Source organism: Choristoneura fumiferana, chromosome 6 (genome assembly GCF_025370935.1).
Source record: "Choristoneura fumiferana chromosome 6, NRCan_CFum_1, whole genome shotgun sequence".
Taxonomy (NCBI): Eukaryota; Metazoa; Arthropoda; class Insecta; order Lepidoptera; family Tortricidae; genus Choristoneura; species Choristoneura fumiferana.
Window position 1 is genome coordinate 11,503,080 of NC_133477.1, and position 24,915 is coordinate 11,527,994.

At 36.4% G+C, this 24,915-nt stretch overlaps 1 protein-coding gene across 3 annotated transcripts in view; it reads right to left on the minus strand.

Moving 5' to 3' along the window:
- The window catches only part of LOC141429065 (sodium-dependent nutrient amino acid transporter 1-like), a 32,710-nt gene extending 7,795 nt beyond the window's left edge, over positions 1-24,915 (minus strand). Inside the window, exons 1-9 of one of the 3 annotated variants that reach the window (XM_074089235.1) lie at positions 24,805-24,915; positions 16,069-16,197; positions 7,914-8,178; positions 7,352-7,571; positions 6,410-6,453; positions 3,372-3,519; positions 2,167-2,245; positions 855-958; positions 64-250 (exon numbers count right to left, since the gene is read on the minus strand). In XM_074089235.1, the coding sequence (XP_073945336.1) occupies positions 64-250; positions 855-958; positions 2,167-2,245; positions 3,372-3,519; positions 6,410-6,453; positions 7,352-7,571; positions 7,914-8,178; positions 16,069-16,197; positions 24,805-24,807 (1,179 nt within the window). In that variant the 5' untranslated portion in view covers positions 24,808-24,915. Of the gene's footprint in view, positions 1-63; positions 251-854; positions 959-2,166; positions 2,246-3,371; positions 3,520-6,409; positions 6,454-7,351; positions 7,572-7,913; positions 8,179-11,286; positions 11,362-16,068; positions 16,198-24,754 lie in introns of those variants that run through there. The other 2 variants (XM_074089234.1, XM_074089236.1) reach the window with 2 other exon arrangements.

Sequence of the window (24,915 nt, forward strand, 5' to 3'; positions counted from 1 at the left end):
ATATTTATTATAACAAGTTGAGATACCAATTTTTTTCTTGAATTGTACTTTTTGTTTATTTACCTGCGGAAGGGGCGTTTTCGCGATAGCATCAGGGTAAGAGATAAAGGCCAAGCCGCTTCCTCCGGACCCAACCACCTCTGCCACGGGCTTCTGCAGCACATACCCAAGGTTGCCGAGGATCCCGAAGATGGTGATGCCAGAAAGCAAGCTGGTAAACGTATCCAGGGTTGTGACGATCATTGAGTCCCTGTCGACAAACAAAATTGTATGAAACAATGGATCGATGACTGATGTTTCAAAGCAATGGCAGTTCCGTTTGTTCATTTCTTCTCTGCGTAATAGCCCACAAAAGCGCTTTGTAATATTATTGTAATAACATACGGAGCTACGCCGACACTGTTTTTGTGTCGATTCAAATTGAGTAAATAGTAGAGCAAATTGGAGAGAAAAAGTTCGGTATGCTTTAGCTTTGCAACTAATAGGGAAAATTTGATGTTTTTCAATTTTCTCTATCGTTAGAACTAGTAGCAGTAGAGCAAACTGGACAAAAACGGTTCAATTTGCTCTTCTCACTTTACCATCAGTTCTACTTCATCATTTACGCAATATTTATTTATTTATATTATTTTGGTACAATTACATATTGTAAAAAACATCATTGTAGACTAAAAATTAATAAAAAACTTTTTGTCCCTACAACACAATCACAATTGCACACAACATTGTACACCAACTAATATGATGAGTTACATAGCATCGTTATTTTCGTGGTTTACTTGGATTCGGTTTCATTTTTTACATGTTTTATGACAGGTTGCGATATATTATGATGTATTTAACAGTGTATTTACCTGAAAATGTTTTGTTTGAAGCCGTTGTATGAAGAGAACATAATGATGGTACCCGTGCACACAGACAGAGAGAAGAATACCTGAGTGACGGCTGCATACCACACCTGTGGATAGAATAAATAGATTATTTTAACAATGGCACTGCAAGCACAATGTCTTCGACTCTTGTTCAAATTAAGCGTAGTAAACGAGAGACACGGTATTTCGTGATATCAACGGAAAACTACGTGAAAAGCAAGTAGGTACTTATCATATAGTATCATTCACTACAATACTACTATATTAGTGGAACTGGTGAATCATTAGTCTCTACTACTTCTGAAGACCACTAAATGTTCCGCCGGCGTTTGGACTTGAAAAATATGTGAGTACTTAATTATATCTAATTCGTTCAGTTTTATATAAAAAAAATGCTTTGAAGAGATGAAATAGCTTGTAGTCTGTAAATCGTACTAATCCTGTAAATATTACAAATGCGAAAGTTTGTACACTGAAGTGCAAAAATAAGTATTTATTTGAATCACACAAAAATATGTTACTGCGGCCTTATTGCGTCGGAATAAGACTCTGGTAGATACTTATTTATGAAACTTTGAATAAGATCATACTTTTACACTTGACTGTGTCAATCAATGTCACAAATAAGTGATCTCTTTTGTACAGTCTACGTCATAAATAAGTGATCATTTCTGTGCCTGGTCGCTTTTAATCGTTACACAATTTCGTATGGCTTTTTAAACATGATACAGGTGGTAGGACCTTGTGCAAGGTCCGCCCGGATTGCTACCACCATCTTGCTTGCTAATCCTGCCGTGAAGCAGTAGTGCTTGCACTGTCGTGTTTCGGCGTGGAGAGTGAGACAGCCGGTGAAATTACTGGCACGTGAGGTATCCCATCTTAGACCTCTAGGTTGGCAACGCATCTGCAATTCCCCTGGTGTTGCAGATGTTTGTGGGCGGTGGTGACCTCTAACCATCAGGAGACCCACTTGCTCGTTTGCCATCCAGTCGAATAAAAAATAAAAATTATATTGAAGTGACAAGGTACAAAAGTGATCACTTATTTATGACGTTGACTGTACGTGCGCGTATTAAGTTGTATCTAATATTTATCACGATATGTGTGTGTGGGGATGTGATCGGGATTTATCTACTCATATAAAATACATAATCTCGACTGTTGTCTAGACTTGTAATTTTGCAAGATGTTTTTCATGCGACGTAAGGACCAGTACGTATTTTTTCATTTCGTTTTGCGATTGAAACTGTAAACTTGTAAACTAGGTAGGTATTTATATATTTTGCATTCTTACGTCAAGTTCAATGAGCTTATCCCACTGAGGTGTAAGGAAGAACAAAACTCCGGTTCCGGCTCCTGGCAGGGTCATTGTACTGTAATTAAATGAATATATTAATTAACATATGTACCTTTGGATATTAATATTTTAATGTACCATCAGCCAAATAAGTGGTCTATTAATTTTTAAACAAGTTCCTATCAAATGAATATGTCGCTAAAGTCGAACTCTCAAGTTGAAAGATACCTAAACCTACGTCTATTGGCATTATTGTTTTTAACCGAATTCAAAAAAGGAGGTTATCAATTCGGATGTATTTTTTTTAATGTGTGTTACCTCATAACTCCGTCATTTATGAAACGATTTGAAATTTTTTTTTTGCTTTCGTCTAGTAATGTCTTCAATTAGGTCCCATAAGCACCTAATCAGGATCTGATGATTGGATCTTAACGAAATCGAGGGAACTCTTCAAATGTTGTACGGACACCTATAGTAAATTGGATATATTTAGTATAGTAACTCGTGCATTTTCTTTTGAAAATCATCATTTGGTGAAGTGGAACTGATGATGAAGACCACAGTTGACCATCGGAGTACTCAATAACAAGTATTTCACGCGTTGAATTTTAATTACTTTTATACAGTTGCTAAGCAATTTAAGCTCCTCGTAATGCATATGGTAAAACAGGTGATGAATCACCAGGACTCCTCAATAATGAACGTCTCTGCATCGGAAAAAGCAATCTGTCGTAAAAAGTGACGATCAGTTGATATTAAACTATTGTATCTTAGATTATTTACAAAAAAAAGTTGTAACAAAAAATGTAACCGACTACAAAGAACCATGAAAATAATTTTCTACCAGTCTGAAGTCGGTCGGTGCCTTAGCACAAGCCAGTAGGAGGGATTGAAGCCCAATATAAAGTTCGTAGGTGAGGTAGATGACTATTGGTCCACTCCTGCTGGCTCGTGCTGAGGCACCGACCGACTTCAGACTGGTAGAAAATTATTTTCATGGTTTTTTGTAGTCGGTTAAATTTTTTGTTATATGACATGCAAACGATTATCAACTCTAGGGTGGTAGACCACATATTTGGCTGATGGTACATGTGAGAGTACCATCACGTACCATTATGTACCAATAAAGCCCACAAATCGCCAGTATGATAACGCTCCTAGCATTGTCTATTAGTAACGGAAAATCGATAATTGTAACTTACGTAATAAGTAATATAATCATCACAACGTAGGGAAAGATGGCGAGGAAGTAAGCGGCTTTCCCGGAGCTCTTGACGCCGCGGGCCACGATCAGGAAGATGATGAACCAGGACATGAACAGAGCCACGGTAAGGTACCAGATTGGAAGACCTAAGTAGAGAAATTGAAGTTGGATACACTGTTTTTCGTTAAAAAAATAATTATTAATACAAGCTTTTTTTCAGACTGTACTTTTTGTAGAATGTATTTGTATTGTCATCAAAACTACATTTCCGTACCAAACTTCAAGTCAATTATGCCATTAACCGTCCTCTCGTCCGGCTCTGTCCTGCGGGGACCATCCTTGCTGGAACACCAGGATTTTACTACCACATTATTGCATTGTCACCAGATTTACATAAGTATGCCCAATTTCAAGTCAATCCGACCACCAGAAGTGGGTCAAATTCAATAAGCAAGATTTCACCCGCACATACATACCTAAGTACCTACATTAAATTTATTGCGAGTTAAATAAAAGATTGTGAAATAAATAAGTTCTTGCAATTATAGAGTTTATTGAGAGTTTGCAAAGCGGCGGAAATAGCACACAGTGACCTTCTGCATACCGTCGAGCAAGGTCACCGCTCTCAGCACGCACCATTTCACCCTTTTTCTTAACGCTTTCTTAAGAATATTATTAGATTTACAATTGGAATATCCAATATGATGATTAAAGTATAATCATCTTCTTTTACAAGACTGAATTGCTCGATTACTCGGTTGTTTGAGTTTGTTTTCTGCGGCTTCGTCCTTATTGCCAAATTCCCTATCCCATGTGAATTAGGCACATCTGGTCTTAGTGCTCGCCAACATGATGAAATAAGGGTTCCTAGTTTACTACGGAACCCTAAAAAGCCCCATGCAAAATTTCAAGCTCGTAAAGCCGCATAGTCTAACGTGACACATAAGAGAGACATGAAGAAATCCACATGTTTAACTTTCTTTTGCTAAATATGTGTGAATTAAAAACGGTTATGGACTTTGAAAAAACGTCATCATAAATTACGGACCTTTGCGCTGTTTTGCTGCTAATAATTAATTATCTTAACTTTTGATTATCTTTTATTCAGTAATACCACTAGTGTCTTAGATAAATTAACTTCATTTGACCTGTAGATTGTTCTCTTAAAGTTAACGGATATCACAAATAACACGGTGTATTTAGTTGGAATGACAATGCTAGTATGTACAGGCAGCCAAAAACACAGTCCACATAAAATGTATTAAAAAGTATTTTTTTACAAAAACTCATTTTATATACAGAGAAATTTAACAACGCGGTTAGGTGTGAATCACACAGCTATAACAATATCGATATCCCGAATATTGTCTTCCTGAAGACTGGTCAATTTTGTGGTTAATAATACTTTCATAATGATAGTCAAAATTATTATTTAGTACAGTCAAGGGCAAAGATATCGACACGGCCAAAGTTGCACAAAAATATGTATACACGGCCTTAATGTTAAGTGCATAAAGACGTGTATACATATTTTTGCAACTTTGGCCGTGTCGACATCTTTGCCCTTGACTGTACCTATTGTTTCGAAATTGTTATGTGTTTTTACTTAATCTTTAGTTTTGATATCCTACTAGGTATATTATAAATGCGAAAGTTTGTTAGTATGTGTGTATGTATGTTTGTTACTCCTTCACGTAAAAACGGCTGGACAGATTTGGATGAAATTTGGTATGTAGTAGCTAGAAGTCTGGAATAGATTATACGTATACATTACTTTTATCCCGATATTCCCACGGGTTAGGGGTTAACTCTCGAAATTTCAACCTCTGGGTTTAGAGTCATGAAATTCAGCACGGGTGTGTTATACAAATTTACCTAATGAAATCCACGGTGATTTTTTGTTTGTTTTTGTTTTTTGTTTCTGTTTCCGCCACCTAGCTACTTTTGACATACCTAATTAATCATAAGATCTTGTGCCCAAATGGTTGTCTGGAAGAGATCGCTTTTAAGTGATAAGACCGCATATTGTCTACCTTGAATTTATGTGTTTATATTATACATTTTTTGTACTGATTTGTGGTGTGCAATAAAGAATATTTGTACTTATTGTATTGTGTATTTTTAGTGTTCCGGAGCCAAAATAAATGGCAAATAAATGGTTTCGCCATGTCTGTCTGTCTATCTGTCTATCTGTCTGTCTGTATGTCTGTCTATCTGTCTGTCCGTCCGTCCGCGGCTTTGCTCAGGGACTATCAATGCTAGAAAGCTGTAAATTTGCACAAATATATATAAGAAATAATAAAAAAAAATTTTAGGGTACCTCCCATAGACGTAAAGTGGGGGTGATTTTTTTTTCATCCAACCCAATCTGTGTGGGGTATCGTTGGATAGGTCTTTTAAAACCATTAGTAGTTTGCTTATTTGTTTGCGAATAATTCAACTTTAAAGTGCAAATTTTTATTAAAATCGAGCGTCCTCCCTCTAAAATCTAAAACAGGGGGTGGAAAAATTTGAAAAAATTCAGTATGTTAGTAAGTATATTAAACTTTCAAGGAAAACTATAACGGCTAAGTTTGCTTAAGAATTATTTATTAGTTTTACTCTTAAATAGCAGCCTAAGGTATAATATATACCTAAACTTGGAAGATTCCGTATAAAATACGAATATATTACTTAATTTTTTTTTGTAATGGCTACGGAACCCTATTCTGGGCGTGTTCGACACGCTCTTGGCCGGTTTTGATTGAAAATTCTCATGGGAATTTAGTAAATCCCGGAATTTCAATTAAACTGTTGAATAAAAGCCGCATGACACTTGCACGAAAAAATATAAAGTTTTAAAACAAGTTTTTGTCACTAACAGGGAAATGGTAAGGTAAGTACAAACACAGGAATTAAAACATTGTGCCAGATTTAACACAATGATAATGCTAACTGGGTATATAGTTTGAACTAGTGGAGAAATGTTAAGCAATTCGGGATATCGAAAGGTACCGTATACCGTACCGTATACACAATTATCAATCGAGTACTAACCGAGTCCACCAACAATGCTGTCACTCTGTTGCAGCACCGTCCTCCTGAAGACGAAAATTAATTTACAACAATATTTTCAATAAAATTCGTGATTCAGTCAGTAGTAGAAATAGCTAGCAGGACTATGAGCTAGAGAAAATAATTTCACGGCTCATTGTTTAACATAATAGAAGCCCAACATACATACTCCTTGAAGATCATAAAGGTGCATTACTAGGATTTTTTCGAAATTAGCACAGGATAAGGAATAAAAGGGATTTAAATGTTCAAGCCAAAGTGGCTCTATCTCCGTAACTACTCGTATAAATTATGTATTAAATTCAAATTTGGCGTGCGAGTTGGTGATTAAACACCATCTAAACACCACCACCAGCTAAAAGTATTCTCAGGATTTTCCGAAAGTAAGTAGTGTTTTTTTTGTTTAATGCCTTTAACTAACTGAAACAACGCACAGCATAAACCACGGAAGATAGAGACTTTAATAGATTGAGAATTTAATTTAATATGTAGTATAAAAATACAGTTTAGGAGACAGTGAAAAATTATAAAAACTAGTGTTGAAAATAAATACGGAGGTTTCCCAGTAATACAAAATTAGCACGATATTTCGATGCTGCAAACTTGAATATATGTAGGTATATAGGTATTGATCCTAAAAAAAAATAGCTTAGTTTTTAGTTTATGACTAGTCATTTCTAGTGTATCTACAATTTGACCGGCCAATAAAGGCTGCATGCCAAGACGCTTTCCAAAATCAGTTGTTTCAGTGTTTCATTAAATATGAAAGACTTCAAATTATCCAATGGATTGGATAGGACCAATGGCCGTATTGGCCGTGCCATCATTCTCAGCTGTGAGCGTTTCCGAATCTTTTCAAGCTCTTTGTCCAGTGGGCCACTTCTGTTACTGACTGCAATGTGCATTTAACAATTTGAGACTTACACAAAATATAATTCAGCACTACTTGTTCCGTTTTTCGTCTCATCGATGCCTTCGGTTTGGTCAGAGGGAACACAGTATACGTCTGTCCAGGAGTCGTCGCAGATAGCCCAGGGCAGCGTGGATTGGAAGCTCATGACCAAGTAGAAGAGACAGAGCGCGATGATGGAGACGTAGTATGACAGGATGTAAACGCAGCCCAAGGCTTGAGCGTAGCCCGCGCCTGAAAAGATTTAAAGGAGGCGAAAAGTTAATGTTTGTAACCTTTTCATAATAAAGTCGAGCCTAAATTTTGTATTATTTACAGAAGTAAGTACTTAGATATTTTATATAGTTAAATGGGCTAATTCACTTTCTAAAATTAATATACAGTAGGTACTAGGTACTAATATTTACTGAAGTTTTTAACTATTCCATATGACTTTAAATAAATCAAGTGATATTAAAAGTAAAATAGGTTATCGTGTAAATAAGACAGGATCTTCTTACTATTAGCATATTAGCATAGATAAAGAAAATGTAGTTGAGCTGCCTACAAAATCAGATCACAAAGAAGAATACAAACCTTTCATGCCAGGTGACAACGCCCACACTTTTACCGAATTCCTTGAACTGAACTGACCCAGTACACATTCAAGGTAGTACATAGGTTTGCCTATAAGGATCAGCACTATGATATAAGGGATGAGGAAGGCGCCGCCGCCGTTGTCGTAGGCCACGAAGGGGAACCGCCACACGTTGCCGAGGCCCACTGACGTGGCTATGCAGGACATGAGGAACTCGATCTGGTTGTCCCATGTCGCACGTTTTGGCATGTTATCTTCTGGATCCTGAAATTAAAAGTATATGAAAAAGTAAGTATTTAGAAAAAAATACAAAAAAATGTAATTGTAAATTTGTATGTACCCAACCTTTTGTTGACGGCGTTTTTTTGCATCACCATTGGCTTTACACATACCCAGGTTTCGAGTCGATTGGGCCAAATTGAAATAGAGTACTGGACTAATACAAAATCAGCTAATGTCACCGCATCGGTGGATATGAGGTGGGTAAACATCGAGTTTCAATATTTTGTTTAGGTAAGGTATATTGATACACTTAGTTTGTTACACGCGAAGATAAAAAAAGAAAACAGTCATTCACCCAGCTAAAACCCCAGAATAATATTTTTTTTGATCTCTCAATCATCTAACAAGAGAGGCGAAAACTATTTACACTATTTACGAGCAAGTGTGATGAAAAAACTAAAAAGGCCTTGGATGTCAATGGAACACACATACGTTCAGGCTATACGCCATTCCTATAATGGTATAGGTAGTTATTGAGATTTTTTCTTAATTAGTCATATTACAAATTTTGTAATGTTTCAAATAAGTATTATTATTACATTGTCATTAGTTTCTTATACGCAGACATATAAAACAAAAAAGTTAAGAAAATGTTAAGAAAAAAAACAATTGGTAGGTAAATGACAATGGTATTGACCACACAGCCTATCTCTGTACAGCTTAACAGAACTCCTGGTTCAATTTGATAATGATAACTTACTAATTTTAGAAATAAATTGACTAAAATTCCTATTTTATCTACTGTTTGTTTCTAATCACTATTTTGAAAACTTAGATGAATGATTGGTCTCGCGCGCTCGCTCGCTAGATACCGCCGGCGTACTCGTCAAATGCGGCAACAAATAGTACGCCGAATTCGGCGTACCTACACGAGCCCGAGTCGAGTCAGTCGCGTTGCAAACTGTGTGTAAGGTGCATGTACCGAATGTTTTTTAAATTTTGGTCATGAACCGAAGTAAAATGCCAGTTTGCGCAGTGAAACTGTGTAAAAATAATACTACAAGAAATAAGAAGGACACTGGGATCACATATACCATCAGTAAATATCGTATAATTTCGAAATTACAAAATAAAATAACATGAACCCTAAACACCATTCTGTGTTGCCGCGTACACAAGAATCAAATTCCCCGTGGTTGAGATTTTAATAAATTGAATTTTATTGTTATCATCATTAAATGATGATAAATTTTAATAACTTATTTTATTTAAGTATCTAACGTAATTATTATATATACATAACCTAGTTCTATATTATTTAATGTTTATCTTTGTGATGTATACACTGAAGGTGTATAAATTGTTACCCGACACTATTTAATTAAGGGGTGAATGTGTCTTAAAAATAAAAATGTTTTCGTCTTCCTATTCAAAAAGCCCAATCAGCAGATTTACTTAGGTATTATGGGAAACGAAAATTTTTTAACTTTTAACCCGACTGCCCGAAGCAGTGTTATGTTTTTCAAGCGTATGTATGTAAGTATGTATGTATGCAAGTATGCATGTGTGTTTTGTAAACATTTTTTTTTATTTTAGTCTTAATTAAGCTGTACATTATATTAGGTTTAACTGTGGGTGCAACGTGTTATCTTAACTACGACTCAGTCCATGAATTTTAGTAATGGTTTGTAAATATTGAATGTCCTTAAATATATAATTTTTTTATTAAAAGTGAGGCCTGATCATTGATATACCTACATCATACCTACCATTTTTTTAAAGAATAAACCTACGCCTAACCTATACACAAACATATTAATACATTCACTCTTAATTACTTCTTCATTTCTAAGTATTTCCCAAGATACATTTTGTAACCAGTAACTTAATAGACCATAGCATAATTTATTTTCCCAATAATTGGGTAACAGTGGAGCAGCTGGCAACACAATTCGTCACGCACACTAGCATCCTTGCAAATTGTCTTACACCGTTCTTGCGCACACTACAATTTTGAGTTGCCGCATTCACGAACCTTTTGTTTTTAGGTAGCGCGGTATCTAGTCGAGCGAGCGGGCGAAACCAATCATTCATCTAAGTTTGAAAATTTAAAATTTTGAAGTTAATTGTTTTTTTTAAATGACCACTGACCTTCGACCTATGCTTAAAAAAGTGACATTGTCTTTTATAAATTATACAAAATTTTTTCTATTCATTTTAGTTTTTATTTGATACACTTTTTCTTTTTGTATTTTTTTTTACTTTCCTTGTAGTCGAAATGAAAAGCAGTGTATTTAACTCGAGAAAAAAACCAATATCACACTCGAAATATTGACACCCTCTCGGGTACCAAGTTATCTCGTGTGATATTGGTTCTTTTCTTCCCTTGTTATACAATCTACCAATAACGCAATTTTCAAACTAATTATTAGGCTGCAAACTAAGCAATGCTTCGCCCTACTCTTTAATTAAGAAAATACCACAACACTTTCTTTGTAACCTTTTTGTATTTCCTTTTTAAACCGACTTCAAAAAAGGAGGGGGTTATCAATTCGGTTGTATTTTTTTTGTACAATAAAGAGTATAAATAAATAAACAAACAAACAAATACTGTCTGCAAAGACTTCGAAAGCCGCCAAATTGAAATTTGAGATTTAGAAAGAATTTTGTTTGTAATTTGTTTATTTTGACATTTTGAAACAAATTTTACTGTTAGTTTGTGTTTGGTAAGTATATTTTGAGGTTTTGTGGTTTATTTAATTGACTACACAAAGTTATTCTTCTAACTTCCTATCTGTATGTCTGATCAGCGGCGTCTTTAGCCCATGTAGCGCCCGTGTGCAATTATTACTTTAGCGCCATCTAGGAAGCGCGCGGTCAAAATGGAATAGGTACAAAGTTGCCGCGGCCGGCGCCCCTAACACCGCTGCGCCCGTGTGTAACGCACAGATACACACACCGTGTATCTATTTTCATTTTTGTAATTTTTTGTGTTATTTGTGTTGTTTAATTTATTTTTCTTTTTAATTTTGTTGTATTTGTTTGTCTTTGGGAATGTGAATAAATGACTTCTTTCTTTCTTTCTAGACAGAGAAATAACACAAATGATAGATAGGTATATGAATACACTACTAATTAATGCTGACTTACCCAAAATCACTCAAAATTAGATACATAAATGTACAGTTCATAAACTGCCGAACAAAAAAAATAGCGATGACCAAAACGACTCTTTAGCCCTTCTACTTGAACTTGACTGACTGATACTGGTAAAAAGGTACCTATCTAATAATTGAAGCCCAATCGAAATGACCTAAATTAAACATATTGATAGCGATACCGCAATATTTGTTTACTTTTAGACTTTAGTGTATCACATCATCAACAAAAATACTTACCTACATCATCAATTTTCTATCTAAGTATTTCTTGGTCGAAGTCGAGACCTACCCATGACGTGAATCTGGCTTTATTTTGTTATCAGGCTTTACAATTCACGTCAATATACTTACCTGCCGTACAAAAGATACTAGCACACAAAGTGGACATCTACAAAAGCTAAATGCGTAAGTAAAAGTTCCTTTAGCATGTCAGGGGTGAATAAAGGATTCTAGGACGTCAACCCTATGTATAGCTACATACAATAATGTCCATCCGCCTACCTTTACGTTATTAGTTACGACATATTAATGGTTGTCTAGTCTGGAAGAGATCACTTTTAAGCGATAAGCTCGCCTATTGTCTACATTGCATTTATTTGTGATGCTCAGTAAATAATATTTGTATTGTATTGTGCTTAACAGATACTATAAGAAGGTACAGACTTATTTTTTTGTCTTCTTTTTAAACAGCCGGGTTTTGTGTTTTTTTTTTAATTTATTTATTCCAGATAGGTAGCCGTCATGTCGTATAAGGAGGTTAAGGAAGCAGCTTTTAGCGGGTCCGACCTACCTTCACACTGAGCCTTCACACCAGTGTTAAAGTAGGGAAATTACTTTCCCAGCCTTCATACTGAACTATTTTAAAATAATCAGTGTGACGGTGGATCATACAGTAGGTACAGTGTTAACGTTGGGTAACCAGGCAACGGTTTACCTTTCGGACACACTTCTACTTGTTGTTCTTCTTCTTGTTGGTCACACTTCTAGGTTCCACTTATTTATATAAATATTATATTTCAATACAAAAATAGGTAGGTTAGGTTAGTTAGGTAACTTCAGTTGCCCCAAGGGCAAAAAACACAGAAAGAGGAGTTCCGCCCTTGGGCGAAGCTCCGGCGAAAAGCAGTTGGACAAACTATGGTTGGAACACGGCTACGTCACGATATTTATCTGAAGAGGATGTAACACTTGTGTTTATCTCAAGAGGTTCCGAACCTTCACACTAATGTGTCAGGTTTCCCATCCTTACTACTAGGGCTATGCGGTATTGGGCTTGATGGCAATACCGGTATTATTCCGGTATTCAAATTTTGAAAACCGGTATCCCGGTATTTCGGTAATTTTTCGGTATTTTCCATATTTTCCCTTTATTTTTCTTTCTTTCTGTATAAGTCTGTTGTTTCGTTGAAATATAACCAATATTACATGAAAAGCAAGATTGAATAAACTTCCCTTTTAATGAGCAAGTATTAAAATAAAAAACTTAAGTTGTTAATGAGGGCTATCGTTTTTTGTCTCACTAGATGGCGCACTGTTGCGTGAGGTTTTTAAGTGTGGCTTTCAGAGTCTGTTATTACGGCCGTTAAAACAAAGTTTAGATTAAAATCATATTTAAAACAACTTAAAACCGTACCATAAAAATATCCAGCAACCACAGTGTTGCTTAGTCCCGTTTTGTTCGGAAAAAAAGGGAGGACAAAAGTTTCCGAAAGACAAAACTGTCTCAAAACACAGACATTCATTGCCCCGTAACGCATAATTGCCATAATTAATTTCAGGTTATGCAAAATATTCACAAAAAAAATCTTATTATAAATAAACCCGCGTAGCTCACCCAAAAACTATGAAATTTGACATTTCGGAGACCTCACGCTACACTAGCGCCTCTAGCGGCGAATTCACTCGCGATAGCCCTCATTGTTAACTAATACTTATATAATATGGAATTGGATTCTCTAATTCTTCGGTGAAAATTGTTTCACCGATTATTAGTTCCCAACCAAATTTTCGCATAATTTCTTTCGCTTGTACGAGGCTCATTAAATATCCAGTTCAAGCTTGAAAGGTCTCTACTGATGAAATCTATGCTCCGCCCGGAACCAGCTCAGCTCCAAAACCCCGAGAGCTTTCAGCTCAAACTTCAAAACCATTTCGAATGCCTAGGTAGCGACGTGGACGATTACAACGACGGGTTTGTGGAAGCTGTCCATACGATCGGATCTAACTTCTTCAAAACCCGCCGTACTAGAACCAATAAGCTCTCGCGCTCTGGCCTTAGGCTCATGCAGGTGAGGCGTGAGATGCTGCTACAGTCTTCTGGTGACGCTTAATTGTCGCTATCAGCAGTTGAATAGGCAGATCTCAAAATCTCTGAAGCGCCCGATTTAATACTAATAAATAGCACTGAAGAGGCTATTGAGCGTATCAGAGGCTCTAAGGTGTTTACCAGAGATCTGTCTGTAAGTCAAAGCCGGTTAATGAAGTTGAAGACCGACGACGGCAGAATCATTTCACCCAAACCTGAGCTGTTGGGGGAAAACGAGAGGTTTTATGGATAGCGACACGACAACCCGAACACCCGTCGAAAATCTAGCTAAAGACCCGAGGGCTAGATTAACCCTACACTATCACGAAGACATCCCAGACGTCAGCCTGTACGAGATTAGTATGGCCCTCAAATAGCTTAAGAATAACAAAGCCCCGGGTGACGATGAAATTACAGCCGAACTCTTGAAGGCGGGTAGTAAACCAGTCCTTAAGGACTTTAAGACGCCGTTTAGTTCCGTCCTCCACCAAGGGGGAACACCGAAAGCATGGGGGAACAGAAGACAGTGGTGGTGCTCAGCTTCAAAAAAGGTGATAACACCTTGCTGAAGAATTATAGACCCATCTCACTTCTGAGCCATGTTTACAAACTGTTTTTCAGGGTCATCACAAATCGTCTCGCAAGCAGGTTTGACGATTTCCAGCCTCCCGAACAAGCCAGCTTCCAATAACCTATAGTACCGTAGACCACATGTACGTTGCGGCAGGTTATACAGAAGACCGAAGGGTATAACTTCCCCCTTTGCCTTTCATTTGTGGACTAAGAGAAAGCCTTCGATTCGATCGAGACTTGGGCTGTGATGCAGGCTCTCCAGCGGTGCAGTTGACTACCGGTATATCGAAGTGTTGAAGTGTCTAGTGTCTGTACAAAAACGCCACTATGTCCGTCCGATTACATGACCAGAGCACGAAGCCTATTCCTCTGCAGCGGGGAGTCAGACAAGGAGATGTGATCGCTCCGAAACTGTTCACCGTTTCATTGGACGATGCTTTTAAGGTTCTGGACTGGAAAGGACGAGGCATCAACATTAATGGCGGGTACTTCACTCGCCTTCGATTCGCCGACGATATTGTAGTCATGGCTGAGACCATGGAAGACTTCAGTGCTATGCTCGCCGACCTCAGCAGTTTCCGACCGAGTTGGCCTAAAAATGAACATCGGCAAGACGAAAGTCATGTCTAACTAATGTCCATGTTGTGCGCTCGAAGTTGTTGACGACTATGTATACCTGGGACAAACGGTCCAGTTAGGTAGGTCCAACTTCGAGAAAGCTTACACTACAAATAAGCAAAGTAAACTTGTGCGCGGTAAATCTGAAATTTGAAAGTAGATTAACAGGTAAGTAACTTCAAAAGCCATAAGTCTGAAGACAAGTTATTAAAAGTGCTTTCTTGTTTGAAATTAAAGTCGACTATTACTATTTTAAGCACAAGTCAAAATACCGAAAAACCGGTTTTGTAGATATTTAATACCGGTATTAAAAGAGGGGAAAAATGACCGGTATCCCGGTTTTTCGGTAATACCGAATACCGGTATCCATGCCCTACTTACTACTAGTGTGAAGGTTGGTAATATAATTTACCTTCTTTCATAGTAGTGTTATGGCTGAGAAAGTAATTAATAATAATTTAATTAATTAATTAAATTATTATTAATTACTTAATTTTTTTTACGATTTTTAGTGTAAAAGATCTAAGATACAATAATTTAATGTCAACTGCTCGTCACCTTTTACGAAAAATTGCTTTTTCCGATGCACAGACGTTCATTATTGAGGAGTCCTGGTGCTTCATCACCCGTTCCATTTCACCGTATGAATTACGATGAGCTTAAATTACAAAAAACTGGCCAAGAGCGTGTTGGACACGCCCGAAGTAGGGTTCCGTAGCCATTACGAAAAAAATAAGTAATATTTTTCTAAGGAATTTCGTAATTGGTACGGAATATTCCAAGTTTAGGTATATTTTATACCTTAGACTGCTATTTACTCTTAAACTACTAATAATTCTCAAGAAATCTTAACCATTTTAGCTTTCCTTGTAAGTTGATAAACTTTTACATCCTGAATTTTTCAAATTTTTCCACCCACTGGTTTAAATTTTAGAGGGGGGGGGGGGCGCTCGATTTCAATTAAAATTTGCACTTTAAAGTTGAATATTTTGCAAACAAATCAATTTATCGAAAAATCGTTTTAGCAACCCCCTAATGGTTTTAAAAGACCTATCTAACGATACCCCACACTATAAGGTTGGATGAGGAAAAAAAAATCACCCCCATTTTACGTCTATGGGAGGTACTCTAAAAAAATTTTTTTTTTACTTTTTATTGTACTTCTTTGTGTCGGCATAGTTTACATAATATATGTCGTAGCTTTCTTTCGCGTTCTTTCTTTCTTCTTTCTTTCTTTCCAAATTGACCGCACGCCAATGCATATAAGCTGCTTACCTTTTCATCCTTACTATCTTCTAATGGTGGTTTTAAGTAGGGTGGTGGTGGGCCGGCCTCTGGTCGCGGCATCCCGTTCGACGCTTGTTCCGGCGACGGGTCGAAGGCCACGTTGACATGTTCCCCGCTCTGAAAAATACAACAATCATTCTGATTACTGAATTCTCTAAACTACGGAGAAAGATGAGATCAAAACACAATTTTTATTATCTTTGGCTCTACTTTTCCAAGGTCACTTTAAGATGCAGAGGGAAAATTAATGCAAGAAAATTGTTTCATCTTCTTTTTTAGCCGTGTCGGTTTAAAACTGCAACCACATGGCAGTTCCTATGTTTCTGTAGAGTATCTGTACCTACGAGTAGATCACCTTGGTTAAGTCGGTTTTTAAAGTTAACAAAGGTTGTTGGACCTCCGAGTCAGTCAAGGCGACCTCTGTGAAGAAGTTAAAACTCCCTTCGTCCCTTCGTGTGGCAAATTCCCGCTCTGGGAGAAAAAGAAATAGACCCATTATGGCGGATGTCATTTTTTATATTAGCGCGTATGTGGCATCTGTTCCGTTCCAGGACACATAATTATTTCGCGCGTCTGGCGGCCGGCCTGTAGGGCTACTACGAAACTCGAAAATCGAAGTTCGTATCATACCGTCCCTCTCGCTCTCGTATTAAATAGTATAAGTGTCAGAGGGACCGCACGACACGAACTTCGAGTTTCGAGTTTCGTAGTAGCCCTGCTGCTCCGGGAGAGTAGCTAAGGACTTTTTTAAACGTGCATTTAGGCGTCTAATAAGCATTCTGCACTGCTCTAACTTATACTGAAGCTTAATTATAGAACAAGGATAGACTACACTGCAACAGCCACGTCTCTTTCAGAACTAATCTTGAAACATGAGTCACTTTATAACACCGGCGGGACGCCGCCTGATAAAGCCCACATTTAGTACCTAATGCTCCTACTGCTAAAAAAATGTATGGAGTGAGGTGATTTTATGACTGTATGTTTTAAATTAGGGCAGTATTGTAAACAAAATACAAATAATGAGAAAAAGTATAATTTATTAATTATGGTAGATTATTATTAATTATGTATCGAAAACTGGAAAAAATACAATGACCATATATTTACTTTACAATATTGTTTTATTTTCACACTTTATACATATTTACCGTATGCAATATGGTAGCTTACTTAATTAAGCATCTAAAATGCTACATTTTATTACGCTTATTACATAAAAGCAGTAAAATTTAAGTTTTTCTATAAATCGAAGACTAGTTTAAATTGTCCTTCATAGACCTGTGCCAAATGTGGTAAAACTTGCAAAATGGCGGCCGCCATAGCCATAACTAGCCTTTTCCCTTCTCTCCCGGAGCGGAACAGGCGCCAGATGCGCGTAAATGAGCAAAATGGCGTATTGCCACACGAAGGGAGCGATGGCCATTACAAAGATTTAAACAAGGAAGACCTTTCAGTAATGGGTTTTTTATTTTATTTTATTTATTGTAATTTTTACTAACATAGGTTAAGATAAATTGTTTAACAAAATGAGTCGTAATGTTACTTGATTAAATGAATTTAATTATTATTATTATTATTATAGTCCTTTTGTAGTCAAGTCTAAGAGGTAGTGTCCAAAATATATAAGTGGGGTAGGGATTTTTTACAATCAGCAGCAGAAGTAGATAAGCGGTTGTGTTGCTCAAAATTATCTAAACACTCTTTTATTACCTTGGCAGAACCTAGACTCGTTTGTAGATCATTTTGAGCATCGTAACTGCTCATCTACTTCTGCTGCTGACTGTACCTAACTAAGGCCAACTCGAAGTAACATTAAAGTTATAGGTAGTGCCACTAGAGTTGAGGTCACGCACATAAGAACATGTCACGTAATGACAGCGGGATTTTGGCATTCACTCATTCATTTTATTCATTCACCTTTTATGCAATCAGTTGTTTATGTAGCTGTGAGTGTAATCATTCACTTCAACTCTCGTGGCACTACCTATATTAAGGATAGTTTGGAATACCCTATACCTAATATCGGTTGCAATAGCCCTTTCTCCGGTATACATAGAAGTAGGTATAGGTAGATGCAATTAATTTGTCTATGAGTTTACTTGGTTCTACCTAAATAATTATAGTAATAATTGGAACAATGATTATAAGTGCTAATTAAAATGATTCTGAGAGCATGCATGCGCGATACGGCCGTGATAAAGAGGAAACTTGATTCTATCTAACGATGATCGTGGTAAATCAGTATTATCATTTTTATTCAATAAGTGCCTACACAGTGATTGATAAATAATTAAATATCATGAGATAATTAACACTTAGTGCAAGAACACACTATGCTAGCCGCGCGGTTTTAGCACACCGTCCCTCTTTAGAGTTGAGAAAGAGACAGTGCGCTAAAACCGCGCACCTGACCGCACAGTGCGAACGTAGCCTTTGTCTCAAACTAGGCAAAGCGGTTGCTATGTGGCCTCTGGCTACTTATTAGGTAACGAGTATTATCTTATACCTACATACTTAATCCCAATAACCCAAGACTCAAGAACAAACATACCTACCTAAGTACTTATTTTTTTATGAAAAAGATTTTCATGTGCTCTGGACGCGACTCGAGCCTGCACTTCCTGTGGCTATACGCGCCGAAGGTGTCCTACCAACTAGACCACCGGAGAGCCCGATCAACTACCCGAAAATATTGCTCGCTTGGATACGGAAACAGTGGCGTGTAGTGCCATCAACCTACTTTACAAATCTTCCGAAAAGACCGAAACTAGTCGGACTATTCCTGACACTCGTATAATCGTAAGTTGAACCGTGTCTTGACATATTTTTTCAAAATTGCATTGAAAATACGTAAGAAAAAATGTAACATTTCTAAGTTTACAAACAAAACCATAATTAAATTACAGTTGTATACTTACAGCATGTATTTTGATACGACTTCAAACTTTAAGGGTGGTTAGCGAAGGCCCTAATAATCACACTTTATTATGATTTAGTCCAAAATGTTCTCTTATTATTTTCCTAATAAAATAAATTAGCAAGTAATGTATCACAATGTGATACTACTTTATTTTTTTCAAAACGTCGCACTTGTTGTCGTCACAGCTGTTACAGAACGCTTCTTTCTGGTATCAAATTATTGTACGCATTACATTGCTGCTCGAAAAAAAAAAGTTAATCGGTTCACAGCACACTTAAATCTACGTCTGATTACAGTTTGAGGCTGCATCAACAATACACGCTGTAGATTGCAATCAATATTTTTGTTTAAAACTTTAGTTACGATCTACGTTTGTTGTTTGGTTTTAATTAAATTTTTATTCAAGTTGTCAGGACTTTTGGGTCGATGTCAGGATTTTTATCAGGAAATTTCATTTTTCCACATGGTAACCCTAGTCATATCAGATACAGCACGCTTTGTTGTGTCAGATGTTGGTGTTGGTGACAGTACTTATTCATCATCCCAGCCTATATGCCCCACTACTGGGCGCAAGACTCCTCTCAGAATTAAAGGGCTTGGGCCGTAGTTCCCACGCGGTCCCAGTGCAGATTGGGAACTTTACACACACCATTGAATTGCTTCTCAGGTTGTGAACTTTTCCTCGCGATGTTTTCCTTCACCGCAAAGCTTGTGGTAAATTTCAAATGTAATATAGAGGTGCTAGCCCGAATTTGAACCCACGATCCTCTACTTGAGACGCCATAGGTCAAACCACTACGTGCGTACTTATTACGTGACTTCAATTTAATGGGTTACTTTCAAAATACTTTGCAACCTTTCTGGTAATCGTCCAAGTTATGTTATTGATGGCAATAAATACTTATGTGCCTCAATTACTTAAATTATATCAACGTTTGATTCCACATGATTCATGGTCAGAATAGAAAGGCGAGTGGGTTTTTTCGCGCATTCCATCTATGAAGAACTATTGCGAAACTACAGCGCAGGGTCATTTGGACTTGCAAATGTGATATAAGAAGGTAGCTTTATATTTATTTTTGGATGCAGTCGTGACAAGGATGTGACCATGACTCGCCATCGATATTCCGGAAAGTATAAACAGATAACCCTGTTGGATGTAATCTATAGGTAGGTAGATATGTTAATTGAAAACCTTGTCGATAAAGTAAATTACAAAAAGGAGGTCGCATTAAACAAAGGCTGCTGGTTGAACGATATTCGTGGTTCCAGTACGATATGTTAATTATGATAAAAGTAGTTGTAGGTATTTGAATTTAAAATCAAAACATGTCACATGAGTAATAAACTTTAAGCACCTTTAAGGACTTCGGAAAATTAATTAATGATAGTTATCATAGTGATAGCATAACGGAATTACGTTACGGTAGGTACGTTACTGGGATTTACTGTACGGTACACCTAATTATACCGTACATAAAAGTGTTAACAACTCGGTATTATACTACTGCAATCAGCAAAAAAAAACTACTAATTAAGTACAAGTAAAAGATCAGGATATCTTTAACCCAAAGAACCTATTTATAATTAATCGTACATTGCTTTCAGTTTATTGACCGTAGCAAGTTGCAGGTATATTAAGAAACATCCGTAAACAAAGATGAAAGTGAATCAACAATACATTAGTAAACATAACAAACAAAGATGACTGTTTTAAATATCTTAAGCTTGAGGCATTCATTGCATGTTTCTCTGCCGAAATACCCTGTGTAACAATAAGTGGTTTTCTGTCCGTTCTTAAACTACGTATTTGAACACAGATGTAATCCACTCAGGAAAGTTTACATAATGAATGTCATAATTTATTTAGGTATTTAACCTTATTGAATAGCTTACGAAACACTTACTTAGGTATTTAGTATTTACACAATTGTGTGCTTTTCACAATTTATGAAATTAAAATTATTTACTCAACTGAATGTATATAACTAATAATTTCTTGAATTTGTCTGAGTGGAGAAGTAATAAGTCTATTTGATTTTCTCTAACTTAAAGTTTTACGAGTAAACTAATAAATAGTTATAAATTTGTTATGCAAGGCTGGAAAGTAACTGTTTGGCACGAGTGCTTATATTGAAACCAGAGCAAGCGAAGGATTCTAGGATTGAACCACGAGCGAGTGGTTCAAAAGAAGAACCCTGAGCGTAGTCGAGGGTTTCAAAGGCACGAGATGCTAAACAACTTTACAGCCGAGCGGAACACACAATTTTTCACCTCACGACAGCGAAAAAAATAGTAGGTACTTAGATGGAAGAAAATAAATTGAACACTTATAAATCAGTTTCAGGTTATGTTACCTAGCTTATGCCAATGGCTTTTTCTAAATCGCAGAATTCTCATCCCATGGAAATATCTCAAAATACATTCACGTTCTTGTCTCCATAAAACGAGGGAATTTCGAAGTCCAAGTAATAGTTCAGCTTTCTAGATCCAGGGTTTGGGTTGGACGTTGATAAGTGAGTTAGCCAGTAGGTACTTTTACATTTCTTTATGCAAGTAGCTAAACCTACTTAAAGTTAAAATAATTAGTACTAGAATTGGTAATATTAACAGTGTGAACTTTTTTCCCTCCGGTAGGTGCGTTCTGAATTTGACCATATATCTACCTATTGGTCGTTATTTTTCGTGAATACAGACGATAAAAGTTATGTAATAGGACAAAATTTAAATAAATGTTATCTATTTTTTTTGGTATTAATAAAAAACAACAATAATAACAAGAATTAAAACACTAACGCATTTATATTATAAGTGAAATAATTTATGACAAACCACGTTTCAGAACGTGTCATCGTGCTTTTTTTTCGGGTGCGTTTCCGAATCTCTTTTCATCATTTAATGTATATTTTCTTCTTGTTTGTTCTGTAATTATAGACGCATTTGGAATAATTTCAGAAAACTGAAATGAGCTTTATTATTACTCAATAACTTTTTAGTAATAAGAATAAAATAACAGATTTATTATTATTATTATTCCCTCAATGGCGGCCTTAAGAAAACAGATTTAAATATGACTTAAACTGTATGACGTTTCGTGAACACGTCAATAATCAACGCTTACTTTCTCAACCTCGTATCTATCCGAATTGTATACAACAAATCAACACTCTATTATACTTAACATAAAGATGATTCTAAAACAATTTTGTGGCCAGATACGAGGTTGTGAAAGTAAGCGGTCGATATGTATTTCCAACGGGGCACCCATTCACGATAACGTTAGAATTTCAAAAACTCTTTCCAGCGACTCTCCACGCAGATTTCGAAGGATATAGAAAGCTTTTTCGAGCTAGTGAGGTGAAATAATACATTATTGTTAACTCGCAATGCTTTAGACACCATGCTCGAACTTTCGGCTTTTTATTTTCGTAAGTATAACCCTAATGTTAATGGCTTTAATTTATTTCTTTCATAATCTCAATGGGAAGTTTGTATCAAAATCACTCTATTTCGTGCATACTGCACTTCGTTGTACACGTGCAGTCTGTGGGCCCGCTGTACCCGCAAGTCGCTCAGCGCTCTGCGCGTACAGTACAACGACGCGTTCAGGGTTATGTTGCGGCTGGCGCGACGCTGCAGCGCGTCGGGCATGTTCGCGGAGGCGCGCACCGCCTGCTTCTACACCACTGTGCGCAGGCGCTGCGCGTCCTTGGCCAGCAGAGTGCGCGCGAGCCGCAACACTATTTTGTCCATGATTGCTGATAGATTTGACTGTCCTTACATGAACCATTGCATGTTGGTTCACGTAAAAAGAAATGGTGTTTAAAGTGCACCGATATCATATTTTCTTTTTATTAATAGCCTAAATTTAATTAATTACCTAATTTGGGACATTAATATAATTTTGCATTTTGCTTATTAACTTAGAATTTTAGAATTGTATGTATTTAAATTTGGACCTATGTTGTTCTTGAAAATAAATGAATTATTATTATTATAGTAGAGTAGTACAGGAGAGCAAATGTCAATATTCCGTACTCGGACATTTTGCTAAAACACAACTTTAGAATTTAAAATTTAGATCTAATTTTGCACATTTTTTGATCTTCTTTTCCGGTTCAATTGTCTTATCCTGTAACGATATTGTTGACTCTAACAGGAAATTTACATCATGTAATTTATACACAATAGTAGGTACTATTCACAATATATATGTCATACGTTTCTGATTAGTCTTGTTACCCGAGCTGCGTCAATTTGCTATAGGTACCGACTTAGTCATGTTCCACCTTATCTACTAAATAAAATTGGTAATTCACGTAATACCTTACTTTAGATACCTATGTTATTGATTATGTTATTTGATTAGATATAGCTACTAACATTACACTGCATGTCTGTTTGTCGCTCACATATACAGAGACAACGCGCAGGCTTAGGAGCTATCCTCGTTTTTGGGATTTTATAGAGTGAGTGATTTATTTTGTAACGGTTTAAGTAGTATGTCAAACAAACAACGCAAACACACGTACAAAATAACGCTCATCTTATCAATGTACCTACAGGAAATAAGACAGCACACGCCCAATAGGTACAACATTAATGTAATGCTTTGAACTTTTCAAGATTTAGCCTCCCTTGTTACGTCCGTGTTTCATACTTTAGTAAACATTCCTGATTGAGAACGGTAGTCTGTGAGTAGGTACGTCATGTTATCTAGTCAAGTAAGGTATATTTCATGAGCAATAACCGCGATAAAAAATTATATTCGATAACCAATCCTACGAGTATATCGTGAAACACGTGAGCATGTTAATTTTTTGGATTTTTATCATGTATGTCGCGTTTAATACATTAACACCGATAATTATCTAAATAAACATGTGTTGGATTTATAAAAGCACCGTGTCTTTAAATCGACTCTACTGTTGAATCCCAAAATGTAACATATTGTCAGAATAGTCGTAAAATGGATTTTGAAAGTTTGGGCGCCAATCACAGTTGAGTGGCGTTGAGTTGAAATTCAATTTCGAACTTAATTTTTCCGCAGTTAACTAGGAGACCAAACCTTTTCCTTTGCCTGCTCATACTTACTTATGTTATTATGGTAAATGTCACACACAAACTTCAGTAACTTGCTATCAGGTACCAAAAATAATATTCGGATTTAAGTACATCTAACTATTTTCTTGTAATAAGTAATGATATTGATGGTAGGTACCTATAGATTTCATGAAAAATACTGCTGGCGGGTAAATAGTCTGTTGTTTTTATTGAAGTACCTACTTAAATATTCGGCTTTTCTCGTGCCGGACCTATGTAAAGTGGTAACAACACATCGCGTGGAATGTGGAAGATAATACGGAGCTAATCAAAATAATAATGATAATCTATCGATTATTACGACGATGCCCCTGCGTTAATGATAATATTACATGTAAATTTTTTTTTAATTAAATAAAACGTGTATCTACAGGTACTAATTTTCCAACGATTTAATGAAAAATGAAAATTTTAGACTTAGAGCTTAAAAGCAAATCTATACAAAACTATATTGAAATATATTTTCAAGTTAATAATTCTACTTTGACCGTAAATCGTAAGACTTAAGTAAATCGTTTGCTAATTATCATCAAGAAAAAATATAAGTACTAAAAATCACTCCATTTTGACAAACAGTAATATCTAGCGAAACTTACTTATAATAAATGCAGAAATGAAAATAAAGTGGATGAAAGACTTTTACAACACCTGTGAGACATAGAGACACCACAACACGTCTGACATAAGCAACTTCTCACCATTTTCTTTCACTTTATATCACTTATTGTGTATTTGTTTACGAGCGCGGAAACAAGCGTGGTGATCGCTTTTGGCAACGCACTCAGACCGCAAGTGAGTGGGAGCGCGAC